At 34.2% G+C, this 18,274-nt stretch overlaps 1 protein-coding gene across 2 annotated transcripts in view; it reads left to right on the top strand.

Annotated features, from left to right (window-relative positions):
* Positions 1 to 18,274, top strand: part of THEMIS (thymocyte selection associated) — a 167,817-nt gene that overhangs the window by 59,297 nt on the left and 90,246 nt on the right. For both annotated transcript variants that reach the window (XM_045844246.1, XM_045844245.1), the window contains exon 3: positions 10,791 to 11,249. In XM_045844246.1, coding sequence (XP_045700202.1) covers positions 10,791 to 11,249 — 459 coding nt within the window. The remainder of the gene's footprint in view (positions 1 to 10,790; positions 11,250 to 18,274) is intronic.

Genomic DNA, 18,274 nt, shown 5'->3' with positions numbered 1-18,274 from the left:
TATTAAGTCCATTCTGAAAATGATTACTTATGCAGTTTATGCTATACTGAGCAGCTTTTAGTTGAAGTTTGGTCTGTACTTCTCATTATTATTATAACTTCATATATGTAAAATTGTGACTTCAGAACTAAAAATATTTTTAAAGATTTTGATGCATATTGACAAATAGCATTGCATAAATATTTTGACAATTTACATTCCCACCAGGAAATAATGAGAGGGCCACTTCAACTGTTTTCTGAAGCTATTACTTAACTGTCCATCTCTCCCTTCCCCAATTAAAAAAAAATAAATAACAGCAGTATTGCGGTACAATTTAAGTAGCACAAAATCCAGCTGTTTAAAGTATATAATTCCATGATTTTTAGACTGATATAATCTTCTATCAGTTTTTAAAAGCAAGATGAATTTATAAACCTCCAGAATCCCAGAAAATGGCAGGGCCCGTCGCCGGGAGACAGGAGGGCACCCAGCGGGCGGGGCAGGCAGGGATCTCTGCAGTCAGGCTAGGGCGCCAAGCGGGAATGCCCCGTGCGTCAGACAAAAGAAGCACTGTTCTCGCATGGGTGTTCATTTTCCCTCTCATTGAACACTGTTCTGTAATTCTGAGTAAGAAAATGTGGATATAGGAACAAATGAATTTGAAGGCTTTTCGAAATGAGGTAATGATTATTATTTGCAGTAGGATCATCCAGAAAAACCAATGGAATCAAGTTAAACAAAAATTTTACATTTGTTATAAGTAATATGCCAGTTGTTTAAGAGGACAGAATAAAAATATACAAGAAAAAATATGTAAATAATATTTAGAGTATATACATAAAACATGAATAAAAACATATTTTCATGTATAGAAGAATGTATATAGTCATAACTTTCCATTTATAACCATTTAGAACATATAATGGTAATATAATTTTTAAAAGCCACAGAAAAGCACAAAACAACTATGCTTAGTATCTTTATACACAGTATAACTAATATTATATAACTAACTCTTTCTATTTATTTTAAAATAATATTAAAGCTCACTTACTTATTAAAATAAACAATAACATATTTTAAGTGCTGGGATCAGAAAACTGAATATTATATATATATCTCAAATGTACATGAATTAATTTATGAGATAAACAGCAATAAACTTAATTCACATATTATAACCATAATTGTTATTCTATTGTCTCTTGAAAAAGTAATTCTAAAATTCATTGGAGAGAATAAAGAGTTGAAAATATTAAAGCAAATATTTTTTAAAACACAGAACAATAAGATGTACTTGTCCTGACAATATTAAAACCCATTAAAAAGCTAGAATAAATTATAGTGAATGCTGCAGAAAATCAAAAGCTGAGTCAATAAGTTAGTAATAGTGGTACTGGTTATTATATAAGCATTAGAGCAATGCTTTCAATTTGACTGCAGTGTCCCTGAACTTAAGCCTTTGCTGATAGGTCTGAAACAGACTTCAATGTAGACTATTACTTTCTACTTGATAAAATTGGTACAATACATCTTGGATAAAAGGAAAAATTATTTAGTAAATTAATGTAGTGTACTTATCAATTGAGAAAGCAATAGATGGAACTGGATCATCAACTTTATACTACATAGCAAAGGAAACTTGAAGTTGATTTAAAAATTACATTTTAGGTAAAATTATTTTATGTTTGTATTAAAAACAACTTTCAGATGATAAATATAATGAAAATCCATAAAGAATCAACATACTCAATTACATATAAAGGAACTTGCTCTACATCACAAAAGTAAAAGCAGGAAGAAAATTTCAACAGCAAAAATGACAATTTCAAAAATGCTAGATAGCACTAAAATGTAAGACAAAAAAATCAAATGGTTTAGAACAACACTGAGTGGGAAATGAATAAAGGACAGAAGAAATTTAGATGACTTATAACCACACAGAAATTAGTTTGGACTCTGTAAATTAAAACAATAATGATAACTTTCCCACATATTTATCAGCGGAACTTTTACAATTACGATAATGAAGTCGAGAGAGGTATTGTTTAGAGGTCACTATCAAACCTACCTGAAGGGTATATAGAATGTTGTAACCTTTCTAAAAATGAATTTGATACATTACCAGAACCATCTGCCAGTCAGTCAGCAAATATCGCTGCTTTCATGCGTGTGCAGACAGAGGCTGATGACGGGGTGCACTTGTACCTCGGTCCCTGCCCTCCTGGGCCCAGCAGTCCGCTGAGGAGAGGGCCTTTACTCAATGGTTCCACTTAGTAGAATAAACTCGAAGGAAATAGCCTCTTAGAACTATTTATGTAGCAAAATAATACAAGCAATTTCAACACCCAATAGTAAGAAAAAAGATGTTATGATACATCCCTTACAACGTTTTATACAGTTATTAAAAATCAAATTTGTGAAAAATACTTTTAAACATGAGGTGTAATCATGGTTCAATATTAAGTGAAACAGAGGGATTCAAATGAATGTGTTTGGTATACTTTAAATGCTGTGACAACCTTTCTATCTATACGTATGTATGTATATATCAAGATTGAAAAAAAATCCCAGAATTTAAAGACTTGGGTGACCTCCTTGATGTATTTTAGTTGACCCCCTTGATGTCCTGATGTACATCAGTTTATTCATTTCTTTATCTATGAAGTTGGTAAAATACAAATACTATTTATCTTGTAAAACTCTTCCAAGAATTAAATAAGTAAAACAAGGTGATCATTAAGTGCTTCCTACAAAATTTGGCCTATAAAAAGTACTCAGTGGTTTTAATTCTTTTTATTTTTGTTCTTTTTACCTTTGGAAAATTTAGAGAGGCTCTTCTGTTTCATGGACCTCAGGGTTGCCGGACTCTCCTGTTCTCATTTCAGCTCTGTCTGTCTTGTTATGAGAGTAAATTCTGTCTTCGGGAGGCAGCTGGTCTATTAATAGTTTTTGGTGGTGTGGTAAGCTTTCATCTTTCTCTATCATATTATGTGTTGTTTTGCAAACAATTAATTTGGAAGTCAGGAGCTGTCGTGTTTAGACTGCCAAACAGTTGATCTTGAAACCACTCTTGATCAGACACAACCCATATGAAACTCCCATTTGTTTATCTCCAGTATCTAAAGTAATCAACAGTAGCAAGTTCATTGTCTCTGGTCTTTCTGTGAACTCCTGTCAGGACCAACCTCTGAATAGCCTGAGGGAGCTCCACAGGTGTTAGTTGTGTCAGATCTTTTACTGAGCTAAGGAAACTCATCTCAAAGCTACTCAGGAGCACTTGCTGACCAGGTCAGTCCTAGATGGAGTCCAGCAACCTGCTTTATGCAGCCAATCCCATGGGCATGGTGGTGTGCTAGCCAGTTAAAGAGCCACTGATTATAGGTAGGATTTGCAAATTCTTGTGATGCAAGTTAGTTTTTTTTGTTGTTGTTGCTTTTGTTTCCTGCCTAGTAATTTGGAATCAAAATGATATCTTTAGGAAGAAAATGTCCCTTTTTATATGCTGGTGAATTTAGAAAAAAAAGTTTTCTTCATCATGCAAATCAAAATCTATTTAAATCATAAGCTCTGAAATTTATTTAAAACCTACGGCTACATCGGAAAATTATATCTCTTCCTTATTTGAATTTAATGTAAACTGATCTTAATTGTTTTTGCATAACCATGGGTAACAGATTTTTTTGAACACAGAATGGTGAAAATCAGCAAATATGTCAGACAAAGCACACACTAAAGGAAACGCTGCAGCATATGTGACAGTTAGAGAGGAATTGCTGCTGTTTTCACCCTTCACACCAGAATAATTTTTTCAATATTTACCTCCCATGTGTAGAGAGGGAAACATATGGGGCTTTACATAATCGTAAGCATAAACAGGTGGCTACTTAGGTACATTTAATTTGCAAGCAACATCAATACTGAACAACGCAATCAGCACCACATGGCTCCCGAACTCTCTCCACTAACATTCCATTAGCAAAATTAAGATCATTAAAACAGAGGGAGGGGATACTCCTCCCTCAGTTGGCTTCAACTACCTTTCAGAGCCATGAATAAAACATATTTTCAAAAATGCCTTGGCATTTTGCTGTTTCTTTTGTTCAAGGGAACTTCAGCAACTGTGTAAAATGCATACCTTGTGAATAACTACAAGCAGCACAATATTTGCATTTTAAAAGTGCTTATATCTCCCTATAATCTGCTCATTATGGGCATAAAATTATTGTGGTTAAATTCTAAGCAATTAATCAAAGCATGGGGTCAGACACACTCTTCAAAGCAACCTGGAAATGTTTCCCCAAAGGCAGTCCACCTAGAAAAGTCACCCAAGACTCATTTCCATATGCAAACACTTGGGCAAAATCTATGGAAGACTGGTTGCTGGAATATTTTACTCAGTCTGTGTCAGGCGCTGAATTGTGGATTCTGTATAGTTTATTTTACCTAATTTGATCCAATCTGGGATGTCTAGTTTATCCTCTTGACCTTATAGGTACTAATGTCTTCTGATTTTATAACCATCCTACAATGGCCTAGAATTCCAGAGTTTTAAAAAAATGAGGAAAAATAATAAGCATTAATTTTTTTTTGTTTCTTTTTTTTTTGGTGCATGTTATATATTGCATGTTGCATTTATTAACTCATTTAACCATCACATTGATTTTGTGATGTATATGCTACATTTTTTTTTCGTTTTACAGGAAAGGAAACAGTAGCCCTGAGAGTTTAAGTTCTCAGATTTGCACAGTGAGGAAAGGGCTGAGGCCAGAATTAAACCCAGGCTGTCTGAATCAACACTTCATACTTCTAACCCTTTCACTTTACTGTTGAGACAGTTGTGTGTCGCTGGCCCTGAGAATTCTATCGCCTAAAGTCACCAGGGCTAGGAGTATTAAGTGTGGTATTTTGAAGGTCCTCTTAACAAAGCTTAGTGAGAGATTTGGGGTATGGTCTCTGGGGTTTCTTTTCCAGCCTGATGCCTCTGTGTATAGTCCTGTAACCCAAGTGACAAGGCTCTGAAGAACTGGAGTCCAGCGATTGTACACCTGCCAAGGTTAATGAGAAGAATCTCTTACATTCTCCCTCCTCATCCTAGGTTTATTACTCATTCTCATTGCTTAGGGGAGAGAAAGCTCAAACGTAAACAAGTCAGTATGGCAACTTTATTAAAAAACTATGATTATAACAGAGATTTAGGCAGAGATACCAAATTACATTATTTGATTTCAAGACCTAACATTATTAGTGTGAATTATTTGTTGAACATCCCAAATGTGCTAGATAGTGCAGCATCACTTTTTTCAAGGAGTTTAAATGTTATGTTAGTTGAGAAAAGAGGTATTTTTAAATGCAATAATTGACTGTGAGTTAAAAATAAATTAATTAGTAGGTTTTATGATTTATTTGTTTTACCTCCAGGTAAGAGAACTATTAAAAACTCTTTATAGCTATTATAGACCATTCTGATTCCATTATAATTGTAAAGACATTTAAACATAGAAATTCTACAGCCTCACTTCATGTCATCTAACATTTAAAAATGGTCACCATCTTTGATATGTCTTCTCTCCTCCCCAAATACTCAATTAAATTACCATGCAAAATTTTCTTATCATGAACTTTGACCTTTTTTTCACATTCCTTATTTCTGATCCTGGAGACTCTTCTCTGAAGACTGTTGGGATCACTGATTAGTTGATGATGTTCAATAATCATGTATTTGAGAAATCTGGAGAATTTTCTCATAGTATGAACATTGTTATTACATTATTATATAACATATTATTATATGTTACATATCCTTTGCTCAAAGATTTTGAGGTTTTTGCTTTGATACATTATTTTATGCACCTCCATTTCAATTTGAAATTGAATAGAGATGCTTGAGCTAGAATTTCTAGTAAAAATACTGGATTTGGCATAGTTTTGAAGAAGATTTGTAGGATATGCTGACCCAAGAATTGTCTTGGGAATATAACAAAATGATAGAAAAGCCACAAGAAGCATGTGAAATGAGAAATACATATAGGCAAGTATAAAATAATAAAGCTGTTTAGAAATTTGACTGCAGAACAAACAGTGCAGTTTTTCAGAGACGAAGCAAACACAAAAATAAATGAGACACACTTTGCTTTATTGGTAGAGCGACAAGACACATAATCAGAAATACGGAATAGTCTGATTTATCTCCAAATCTTCTTCACATACCTCAGTATGTTAAAATTTTCAAACATGCCTCTCAAATACATGTGTATGAATTTAAAACTGTGCATGCATATTTGACATATGTTTGACTGTATCTCAATGGCATATTTCTTTATAATGGCAGTGGATGAGAATCCATATTTTTATAAATTTGTGTTAAAGGAGATTCAGCCACTTGAATTTTTTATTATACTAGAGTGACATTATTTTACCTTACAATATGGCTGAAGAAAAGCTTGAGTGGGAGTAGAAATGTCAACTCTGCCATATTTTTGTTATTCTTGTGTTTATATTAGTTTTAATTCCAATACATGGTTTTCTTGCAGGAAGTATTTCAAGTCATCCATCCATTAGTAAGAGTTATTATATTTTAAAACTATGACAATATATTCTAGAAATCCACTTAAATTCAGCCAGGTAACCTGTGGCACGTTGAAAGTGCATAAATGGGTGTGTGCAGCACTGGCAACCCTTTTGCCTTTGCAGCCCCCAGGCCTCCACGGGGGCCTCACCTGCACCTGCAGGCACGTGGCCACCTGGCCTGTGACTTGTGCCCATCAGCATCTTAAATGTCAGTGAAGTTCACTTTCCTATTAGATTTTAAAAGTTCTAAGTGATTCTGTATCCAAAAGCATGGTAAACACCCACCTTACAGCCATCCCTTTAGCCAATAAAAGGCTAGAAAAAAAATTTATGATTTCAGATAACAATGAAAGGTTGAAATGTATAATTCTGTGATTAAGCCCTTGAGCTTCAGAGACACATAACATACTTTGTCTCTTATGATCTACGTGATGATGGAGAATTTATGGCACCTCTTCAAACATTCGTATGCTTACCTGTGACATGTTTGTGTTTTATTTGTAGTTACCTCATGTTGCCATTATAAAATTAAATGATATCTTACATGTGAATTTCTAGCACATTGCAAGTTGCTCATGTTTTAATAATTCTAAATATTAATGATATGAGAGAAAGATGAGAACTAGTAGGTAAAGTTCACTCTAAGATTACTTGTTTCAAAGATGGAGGCAATATATTTTCTTGGAACTGGGAAAACAGACTAAAGATTAGACTAGGAAAAAAGACTATAAATTCTTTACAATGCCCCCATGCTATGTATATTAAATAATACAGTTGGAAATTTTAATTTTAAAAATTACCCCCTACTTGGGTGGGAATTGATGAGACAGAGAAAAAAGTGGAAGAAAATCTGATGAGCACGAATTATGCAGAGTTAACCAGGAAATTATTCTCACTCTTCCCATACTGGAGAGTCTGGAGAGGCTGATCCATGCAAGGGGGACCAGCTCTAGAGGTGCATATACGTATTTTGTAAAATGTATATGCGGAGTAAATACAGTTTCCATATCAATGTCTTTGTAAACCATGCCTGTGATAGGGAGGTAACCTGCCTGGTGGCAAGAGCATAAAACTCTTATTCAAGAGCCCTGAATATGAAAACCATGGCCACTTTCAGACCCATCAGTGACAGCATTTGTTTTACTGTCCTAGGTGATTATTGTGAGGAAAAATGATGGGAATGAAAACAATCATTCAAATCGTAAATTTCTAAGCTAATTTTATTTGTTACTATTACTAACAATGATTGCAGATCATTAACAATTAGTTAAAAATATAAACTCCCTGAAAATCTAAGATTCAGAGCCAAGATCTTACATGCTAAATTCACTTACTGACTAATTTTCAACAGATCAATTTCATGCAGTTTCCTATAATTTTTCTTTCTCAAGTGACATGCTCTTTGTGAATAATTTCTTGTAATGTAAAAATGATAATACTATCCATTTTAATAGGTGACACTAAAATTTGAAAATAGAGATCTATTTTCTGTGTTTTAACTTATTTTATGAAGACTATATATGGGCTTATTTTATAATCGCTTTTATGATCACTCAGCTTCTGAAATGTGGTTTGTTTTTCTTTGGAAGAATAACAAATCATATTTTCTTTAGTGAAAAACTACCATACTCTTTGTGAAAAAGATGCAGTATTTGTCTAATCTAAACCTGATCAAGCTTATGGTGCTTTAGTTTATTGTGAAATTGAAGTTCCTTTATGACTATCTAGACATATGCTCTAGTGTTTATAAGAAAGGACTTTTGGTTTGGCTATAATAGTGTATGAAGAAATAAGTTAATCAATTTTTTTCTGCACTCTGCCACTTAAAAAGCTAAACTGTGTACTTAATCATTTTCTAAGGTAAAACATTCAGATGTAAAGATGGATTATTTTTGCAATAGAGACATCCAACAAGACAGCGCTGAAGTGTGTGATTAACTTGAAATAATGGTAGCCCTTAGGGCTTCAGGCTTTTTCTACTTCATAACATTTTAGGTTTGTTATTACCTTAGGTGAACCCAATTCCCAGAGAAAGAAGATACTAAATTAATTTCCTGTGACTTATGTCATCAATACAGCTAGGATAGAAAAACAAAAACAAGCTGTGTTTCTCCACTATTTATGGGATTCTAGGTAGCTATTTTTTAAAACTTATTTCACAAAAATTGCTGAATTCTCTATACCCTGGTGATGATTGTGGACCCTTAGACATAAACCCTCACACACAGACAAATGAGATTAAATGTTGCAGGAATGTACGTGCACACACACACACACACACACACACACAGATTTCATTTACTGTGAGAATTCAAGAATACTACTTTATTAGATTTTCCCTGATACAAGACATAATAAAATAAGAAGTTCCTTCAAAGTAAATGTTTCTTTCTCTCACGGTCCTCAAGCACACTAGCAGTGGATGAACACTCTCAATTTCTAAAGGTTTTTAGGACAGATCTCACATGCTACCTTCCTCGTTCCTGCCAGGACTGTGCCACCCACACTTCTTCAGGAAGTTTATATCTAAAAATAACAAAAATCTTACATTTTTTTTGTTTGAGCCAAGATCAACTACAAAAATAACTGACCATAAGTCCTTGTACAATAAACCAAAATATACATAAAAGGCATTATAACTTGGCTAATAATGGTTTGACATAGACATGAACTTGGTTGAAATGTATATGTTGAGTAAAACTAATAACTGACTTTTCCAAGCTATATCATTCCATTGAGTTTTTAGAAAATACATTGTCTTCTTTGTGCCTGCTAGTATATAATATTATTATTAATTTACTTTTGGGTTCAGAAAGCAATTATGTAATTTTCCTTTATTCATATTTTCTCTGGAATTTATTAAAATTTATGCAGTCAATAAATTCTGAAACTTCTACAAAGCAGATGTGTTCACTAAATCAAAATAATTCAAAGAGAAGCAAAATAATTCAAAGAATTAAACACTTAAATACACAATCATAAAAAGATGCATCTTAAATAGTAAAAATTCATTGTATTAGTGACTATTCTGGTAGCACTAGAGAAAAAATTTCAAATGGTGAAACTATGACAAAATTACAGAAGGAATGAGAAGAATGAAATGTAATTGAGAGTATTCATTCAAGCCAGAACTACCAAACCTGGTATGTTCCAAGGAGAGTTACGTGATGTGCTAATAAAACATGGTGTGTTATATTGTGATTTATTAGTGGATATTTTACAAAGAGTTCTTTAAACAAAAGAAATTTTAAAAATTTCAGTTGTTGTTTTCCCTTCTTGTGAGTCACAGTGTGCTTACATTTTATGAGAAATATTAAATTAATTTGAAATACTGAAATTATTTTTTATTGTGGCAAAATATACATGGCCTGAAATCCGTGGTTTCAAAGTGTACAATTTGGTGTCTTTAAGTTCAGTCACAATGTTGTGCTGCTATCACCACTATCTAGTTCTATGTTTATTGTTGTTTTTGTTTCAGATGAGAAATTTCAACTATTTTTATTTTTATATTTTTAATCTCCCAAAGTATATTTTATTGTTGTTCTATTGGAGTTGTCCTGATAACCCCCCATTGCTCTTCCCTGCCTGCCCCTCTCACCCCCCACTCCCACAGTCAATCCCCGCCCAGTTGTCCACGGGTCATTTATCCTTGTCCTTGAGCTAGGCCCTTCCCTTTCTTTCCTCCCTTATCCCCCACCCCTCTCCGCTCTGGTCCCTGTCAGTCTGTTCCTTGTTTCCATGCCTCTGGTTCTATTTTGCTCATTTGTTTGTTTTGTTCATTAGGTTATTAATTTACCCATAAAACAGTTTTTTCCCAGAATATCTCTTAATTTTGTGTCTAGAGATTACATTTATGTGAACATTGGTCTAATCCAATCCTCTCATTTAAAAAAATGAAAAAATGTTATTTTAAGAGATTGAATGCCTTGCTCAACGTCACACAATCAGTATCTCACACAGATTTCTCGTTTCCAAGAACAGGGCCTTTTCTCTCTCAAGGAGATTTTTTCTGGTCTCCATTTACATTGCCTCAATCAGATGGTCCAGTAAGCTACAGACAATTCATTATGATTTTTCTAGAAGAGTTCTGGATTCACAAAAGTATATCTAATCTTTAAAAAAAAGATATATTACTTTGAAAAGTTACATTATACTTGTTTTATAACTCTTTCACTGCAATTTTTGTAGAAAACTTTCATTTTAAAACTTGTCTCTAATTCACACAATTCTGTTCTTAGGTCTTTTTAAGATTGTGGCTGATAAAACTCCATACCTTACTATGGAAGAAATTACCAGGACCATCCATATTGGACCAAGTAGACTGGGGCATCCTTGCTTCTATCATCAGAAAGATATGAAACTGGAGAATCTCTCCATAAAGCAAGGTGAGCAAATCATGCTCAACTCAGTCGAAGAAATCAATGGAGAAATAATGGTGAACTGTGGAGTGATAAGGAATCATCAAAATCACTCATTTACTTTGCCTTTGTCACAAGAAGGAGAATTCTATGAGTGTGAAGATGAACATATTTATACTCTAAAGGAGATTGTTGAATGGAAGATCCCCAAGAACAGAACACGAACTGTGAAACTCACAGGTTTTTCAAATAAGTGGGACTTAACGAATCCATTCCCTAAAGGCTTTTATGGTGCTCTGATACTCAAGCCTGTTTATGAAATTCAAGGTGTGATGAAATGTAAGTATCCACTGAGAATGATGCTCTATGAGCAAGGGCATTGTGTGATTTGGGAAAGAGAAGAACTTTAGAGTGAAGAATGGGACTTTGTCCCTGACTTGTCCACTAAGCCCTCTGAGAGTTAGATTCTCATATACAAATAAGTGAAGAACATATTCACTCCAAGGATCAAACTGAATAATGTATATGAACATATATTGTAAATTATGTGGTGCTAACTAAATGTAAGCTGCTCTGTCTCATACAGACAGATTAAGATATTCATTGTTTTTTACCACTGCTAGTTCAACATGGTCAGAAAAAAGTAACTTTAAAAACAGAACAGATTTGGTTAGAAAGAAACGTTCTTGTATGGAAGCGGTCAAAAAGAGGTAAAAATGCAGTTTTCTTAATGTGTCTCTTACTCCTACTTTTGTGACGACCTTTTCTTCAGCCACCACCACTAGTAATAAATCTTCCCTACTAGCTGGAAATTCCTCTAACTTAAGGGAAATGATGTGACAAATTAATTTACACATAAGCATGTTTAAATACATAATCTTCAGATAAGTATTTGCATTTTAAAATAGGAATAACTAGAGAGAACATTGTTACCCTAAAGAAATTAATACCTTGAATTTGCAAGATTAGGTACATAACCAGGGCAAGCCTGGAGCAAAGAGTTCTGAGCTTGTAATCAAAAAATCTGAATTCTAGGTTTGTATCAATAACTTAATAGGTGGTGGCTTTGGATGAGCCAGTAAACTTGTATTTATGCAAAAAGGATGATATTCCTTTGCTTGCCTCTTGGAGTTGTTTTGAGAATAAAATAAACCCTTGCCAGTGTGGTTCAGTTGGTTAGAGCACTGTCCTACTAAAAATTTGTGGGTTCAATTCCTGTTCAGGGTGCTTATGGGAGGGAACAAATCAATATCTCTCTCTCTCATTCCCTCTCTCTCATTCCCTCCCCTCCTCTCCCCCCCACTCCCTTCCTCTCTCTCTCAAGTCAATAAACATTTTTTAAAAAGAAAATGAAATAAGATTCTATTCAGATTCTTTATGTAATACACTCGAGAACATAAAGTAATATGTAAAACTGTTTAGTCAAAGTGTACTCATCTCTCAAATTCTATGCATCTCTGCTCCTATTAATATTATTGGTTACCAATACAATTATTAAAAAGTAGATGTGAAAATCTGGGTAGGTTTTAGAACTACATATTGAATTTTGTCACATACAAATACTTAACCACAAGTTGATTAATTCATTTGAACCAATGGTATAGGTAAGGAATCCCACTCAAATGGTGATTATTTTTTACTATTTTAAAAGATTGAGGCCACAGCATGATTATTTTTTCATTGGACAAAAATGAGGTCACACAAAATTTTAGTATTCACTTTAGTGTTTTGTTAGTTATCCCAAAATGTGCAATCAAAATTAATAATTGTTTTCCTCAATATTCATAAATAATGGATAACATTTTCTCATTTTATAATTTGTTAATTTTCTAAAACCCTTGGCACCTCCTTTCACACAGCTGCAAATGAAAGCCAGCCTACGACCTAAGTATTTGAGCAAGATAGTTGCACTTAATGAATTTAAATTAGGGATCGATCAAGAAAGGCTTCTCTGAGGAAATGGCATTTAAACAATGACTTGGAGGATGAGTAGGAGGACTATCAGGCAAACCCTTGGTGTTAGTTTTAAATATGGTTTTATTGTTAAAATATTGGCTCCATAAAAGAGAAAAGAAGCAAAAAGTGTTTAAGTGAAATATTTGTTCCTAGTAATTCTCGGGTATACTCCTTATTACAGGCCTGAACCCCTCTTAATTTTCATATGCATTTCATATTTTTTTAAAATTATACATTTTTTAAAAAATTATACATTTCATACATTTTTTAAAAATTATACATTTGGAATTATACATTCCAAAATTATTTTTGGAAAATAGATATAAATAATTGTCCAAAATCTCTAATTACTGGTCTCATATAAGTCATAAAAAAAATCCATGTGTGCCTTTTACAGGAAGATGAAATTCATATTAGTGTAAGAAATGGAATGCATAATATTTCTAAATGAAGAATAAGTCAGTTACTTAAATTTGTTTCAAAAAAGAAGACTTTGTCATTAAAACCTTTTTTTAAAGATTTTATTTATTTATATTTTTTTAATTATAGAGAGAGGGGAGGGGAGGGAGAAACAGAGGGAGAAAAACATCAATGTGTGGTTGCCTCTCAGGTGGCCTCCTCTGGGGACCTGGCCTGTAACCTAGGCATGTGTCCTGACTGGGAATTGAACCGGCAACCTTTTGGTTTGCAGGCCCATGCTCAATCCACTGAGCTATACCAGCCAGGGCTCATTAAAACATTTTAATGGTGTTATGTTTTGAAGTATAGGTTAATAATTTTTTCTTCCCTACCTGAAATTTTAAGGGTTGGAAGCTGCATTCCCCTTAAAGAGAAAAAACACAGTGGCTTCCAAAATTTGGGAGTACAGTTTTTGCTCAGATATGACCTGTTAATGTACTTATAAGCAGAAGTCTGACATACAGGCAGAAAGGTGGTATTAGAAAGGCAGTGTATGAATACTGTATAATAGGTGGGAACTGGGTAGCAGGAAAAAACTTTCTGGGTGAAAGACTGTCTCTCTCATTTTATTTTTGAGAATGAATCCAATCTTTACCAAAGTAAAAAGAAAGGTCAAATAGTGGCAAAAAGACATAACAAAATTGTCAGCAAACTTTGTGCTCTTGATCATTTCCTATTTCCCCCATATCTGCTATACTCCAGTATAACTCCTTTAAACGTACTGTCCCTGCTTTCCTGTATTTGCATTTACTTTTCCAAATCATATGGGGAATTTGCTCATTTTCAAGCCATCGGTTTTCGACAGTAACTACCTACTACTACCCCATATGGTGACAAAGATTTAATTCTCTTGTATTTCTACTTCCTCTTTTTTTTATTCCATTCTCTCAGTATATGGTAAATTATAATTAATATTTTCTTTATTGTGACAATAAAAAATACACTGCTAAATCAAGAGGTAGGTAATTACTATAATTCTATTTTGTTTAATTAACTCTTTGATTTTCTGTAACGACCTTATTGTTTCATGCTTATTTTTTTCATCGTCTCCTAAGTCTTACAGTATTCTTTAACATCTCTGAAAAAAAAAAAGAAAGAAAAACCTTTCAATGCAATTTTCCACAGAGATCAAACTATCAGGGAATCTACTTTTTTTCTATTCTTTCCCCCCCTGCAAGTACTCCTCCTGGCCCCTTCATCTCATGCTCTAGTTAGAACTCGTTGCTCTCTAGACCTATACTGCACAGGCAGCTACAACAAAAATGCCAAAAACCGGTTGGCTTATAAACAACAGCAAGCTATTTCTCAAAGTTCTGGAAGCTGGAAGTCTAAGATCAGAGTACTCCCAAAGTCCAGTTCTGGTGAGGAACCAGTCCGTGTTGCAGAGTCCTGGCTTCTCATGGGATCCTCACACGGCAGAGAGCAGAGAAGGGAAGCAAGCTGTCTCATAATTCTTCTGTGGTCACTGATCCCATTCATGAGGACTTCCTCTAATTTTAATCACCTACCAAGGGCCCGGTCTCCTAACACCATCACATTGGAGGGGAAGGCTTTAGGGTTTCAAACTATGAATATTGAGAGACACAGACATTTAGTCCATAACAGTGCTGTCCTGGGATTTATATTTTAAATAATCCCCATGGTTCCCTCTGGACTTGCTTCCGTGCCCACTAGCGATTTCTGAAATCAAATAACTGCATTCTTGGTTTTATTACAGTTTTGAGAAGCCCATCCCCTGCTTGCTTCCTAAGATAGGTGCAGAAGACTAGTTATTATTTAATTAAAGGACCTGAATATTTGAAAAATCTTCATTCTATGTTCATATAAGATTGATGGTTTGGCTACTTATAGAATTCCAGGGTGAAATAATTCTCCTCAGAGTTCTGAAAGCTTTGCCCCCTCATGCTCTACCTTCCAGTGTTGCTTTGAAGAGATTATCCATAGTACTCAAAAGTTTCACAGCAATGCACTTCTTGGTGGGTGGTTCTGTTATTTCACTGTGATGGCAGTTTTCAGGAGAGAAATTTAGGTCCTTCATTTCTGGGATTATTTCTTTGATAATTTCCTTTAACCATTTTTTTCTTTTCCCTCTTTCTGTAACTTCTGATCTCTTGTTGAAGCTCCCATGCTGATTGAGGACTTGTTTCTTCTCCACATTATGTCTCCTTGTCTTTGGTTTCCCTTCAGGGAAAATTCTTCAACTATGTTTCCAACTGTTTTAATGAATTTTTAATTTTAGCAGTCATGTTTTTAATTTCCAAGAGTTATTTCTTACATAACTTAAAAATGTTATTGTGTTCTTATTTTAAAGTAGCAATACATTATCTCTCTGAGACTATTTTACATTTTTTAAAGTTTTCTATTATTCCTTGCATTTTATCTGCCTCTTTTGAGCTTTTTAAGAAAAAGTGTTGGTCTGTCATTCTTGTTAAATGCTTTTCCTCAAATCCTAAATTTTTTCTGCTATTTGTTCAAATTTGCATGTAAGACTCTTTTTAATGAACAAGTGAGACACTATTTCTCTACAATCTCTTCATTCATGAATTTGTCTCACTTTGTCACCTTTTTCACAGGCACATTTTCTCAAACTCAGGCCTAGGGGTCTTTCCTCTGGATCTTGCTTGGTTTGACCTGAGAAGAATTTTCGTGCTGTCTTCTGGAGGTTATGAACTATTGTAGCCCAGTGGGGAATGGCTGAGAGTTTCACCCTTCCCCTGCAGGCTTAGCCTCACCTCCTTGGCTTTGAAGCCTGTGCATCTCCCCTGTCCACTTGTGCCCGGTTTCCAGATTCTAGGACCCTGTGCCTCTAGGACCCTGTGCAGAGAAAGAGGGGGAAGCAGTGGTCCCGATGTTTCCCAGATTAGAGTTGGAGCCTGACTTTACCCACTTTTCAGACGTTCAAATAATTTCCTTGTTTTTGCCACCTAGCTTCTCTTCCACCTTCAGAGGAGCCTTATGCCTCCAGTTGGCAGGTATAAGGGGCTTTTGGGGGGACAAAAAAAGCTGACTTTTCATTAAACTTCTAAGGTGCTCAGGTTTTCCTTTTTCTATTCTGCCAAATTATTTACCATTCTTCCATGGAGTTAACATTCTTCCATCTGAGTTCTGTTTTCACTTAGTTTAAGGGTTGTAGATGTCTTAGATTCATTGCACCTTTTCTGTCTCTCTCTCTTTTTACTACTGGTAAATTTGAGGGAGAAAAGGGATAGAAGGCAACATATTTGACCCATAAACTTCACTGCTTGTTTAAATTAGTCCTAACCCACAGTTTTACTTGGACCTAGTATAATCTTAAAACAACTGGTCACCAATATTGCTAAATGATAATTATAATTTATAAATAATTTTAATAAAGCAATTTTCAGTAACTTATAAAAATATTAGAATCAATTTCTTATGTATTTATTTTTAGCTTCCTAATGCTTGAGTTAAAGTCAATATTCAATATTCAATAAAGCAAATACATGAATCAATGAATGAAGCAACTAAAATAATTGCTTCTGTATATACACATTGTGCAGTACAAAGTTTTCATTTAGGTAACAAGAGGGTTTTCTCACCACATCCAGATTTGCTTTATTACAATGAGATATTCATGAATTTAATATCTAAGGAGCATAAATATTCACTTCATGGCACAAAAGTTGGTATTATTTATATTCATATAACAAGTTCAATTTTTATTAGTGTGTGTCTATGAAAATGCTATGATTTAACATCCTACTTAGATTCAGTGAATACTGTAGTCAGCTTCCATTTGATTTTCCCCATTTAGGCAGCCATCTCATTGCTAATAGGAATATCAAACAGCAAGCAGAAGAGAGTGTAGTTTTTACTATCTGTATGACTATTTATTTTTATACTACCAACTATTAATGTTTTATCAGTCAGGATTCTCCAGAGAAACAGTATATATAATGTTATATATTGTTAATATTACATACACATAATTGTATATTAACTAATTTATTTAATTTAAGGACTTGGCTCATGCAATTATGGGTCTAATAAGTTTTACATCTATGAGATGGGCCTGAAGGCTGATGCTGAGTCCTGAGGCAGAATTTCTTCTTCTCTGGGAAACCTCATGTTTTGCCCCTAAGGCCTGCAATGGATTGGACGAGGCTCAAACACATTATCGGGGGTAACAGAACACCCTTTGCTCAAAGTCAGTTAGTTAATTTATTTAGACATTACCCACATCTGCAAAATTCTTCCACGGCTGCCCCTAGGTTACTGTCTGGTTAACTAACCAGGTACCATAGCCCACTCACCATCACAAACATCAGTGGGGAAAACGTTGAAGAGTATCATCCAGCATGAGAAATGGCTATTCACTTTTCTTAGCTTTTATAAACCAAATGAAAATGTAAAAGACAAAACAGTGTTATAAATAAACCCATATGAAAAGCCAGTATATTCATTTTAAATAACTCAATTTCTCAGTGTCATGCTGATTTCTTTTTTTTTCTGCTGCTAGTGTTAGCAATCCAACAGGCACTTCCTCTATTTCTAAATACAAACAGCAGTAGAGCCAGAGGAGAACCATCTAGCAAAATGGAAATTCACAGGATAACTTCTCTTATTGTAATGAAACTAAATAAATAAATAATTTCACGGAATAGCCATAAAAATTGAGACCAAAGGCATGAACTATAAAACAAAATTTAATTTAAAACTCTAGAATAAGGCAGAGCTCAGAAATTATTAGTGCATCTAATAATCACCATAAAGAGTATAATGTGATGCAAATGTAAACAAAACAAATTCACTGAGGAATTGAGAGCTAGAGATGGAATTTATGAAAGCACTTTTGAGAGAAATAAGTACAATTTTGGAAAGTAAATGACAAACTTAGAGAGTGAAAATGTCCAACAAATACATGAATTATTATTGTTGTTGAAAAATAACATAGGCAGAACTGGACATTCAGAGAGAACTGCAGTGCT

This window comes from Phyllostomus hastatus, unplaced genomic scaffold, assembly GCF_019186645.2.
Source record: "Phyllostomus hastatus isolate PE091 unplaced genomic scaffold, TTU_PhHast_1.1 phas_contig_40, whole genome shotgun sequence".
Classification (NCBI taxonomy): domain Eukaryota; kingdom Metazoa; phylum Chordata; class Mammalia; order Chiroptera; family Phyllostomidae; genus Phyllostomus; species Phyllostomus hastatus.
Note: the sequence above shows the minus strand (reverse complement) of the source record. Positions and strands in the feature narration are given on the sequence as shown.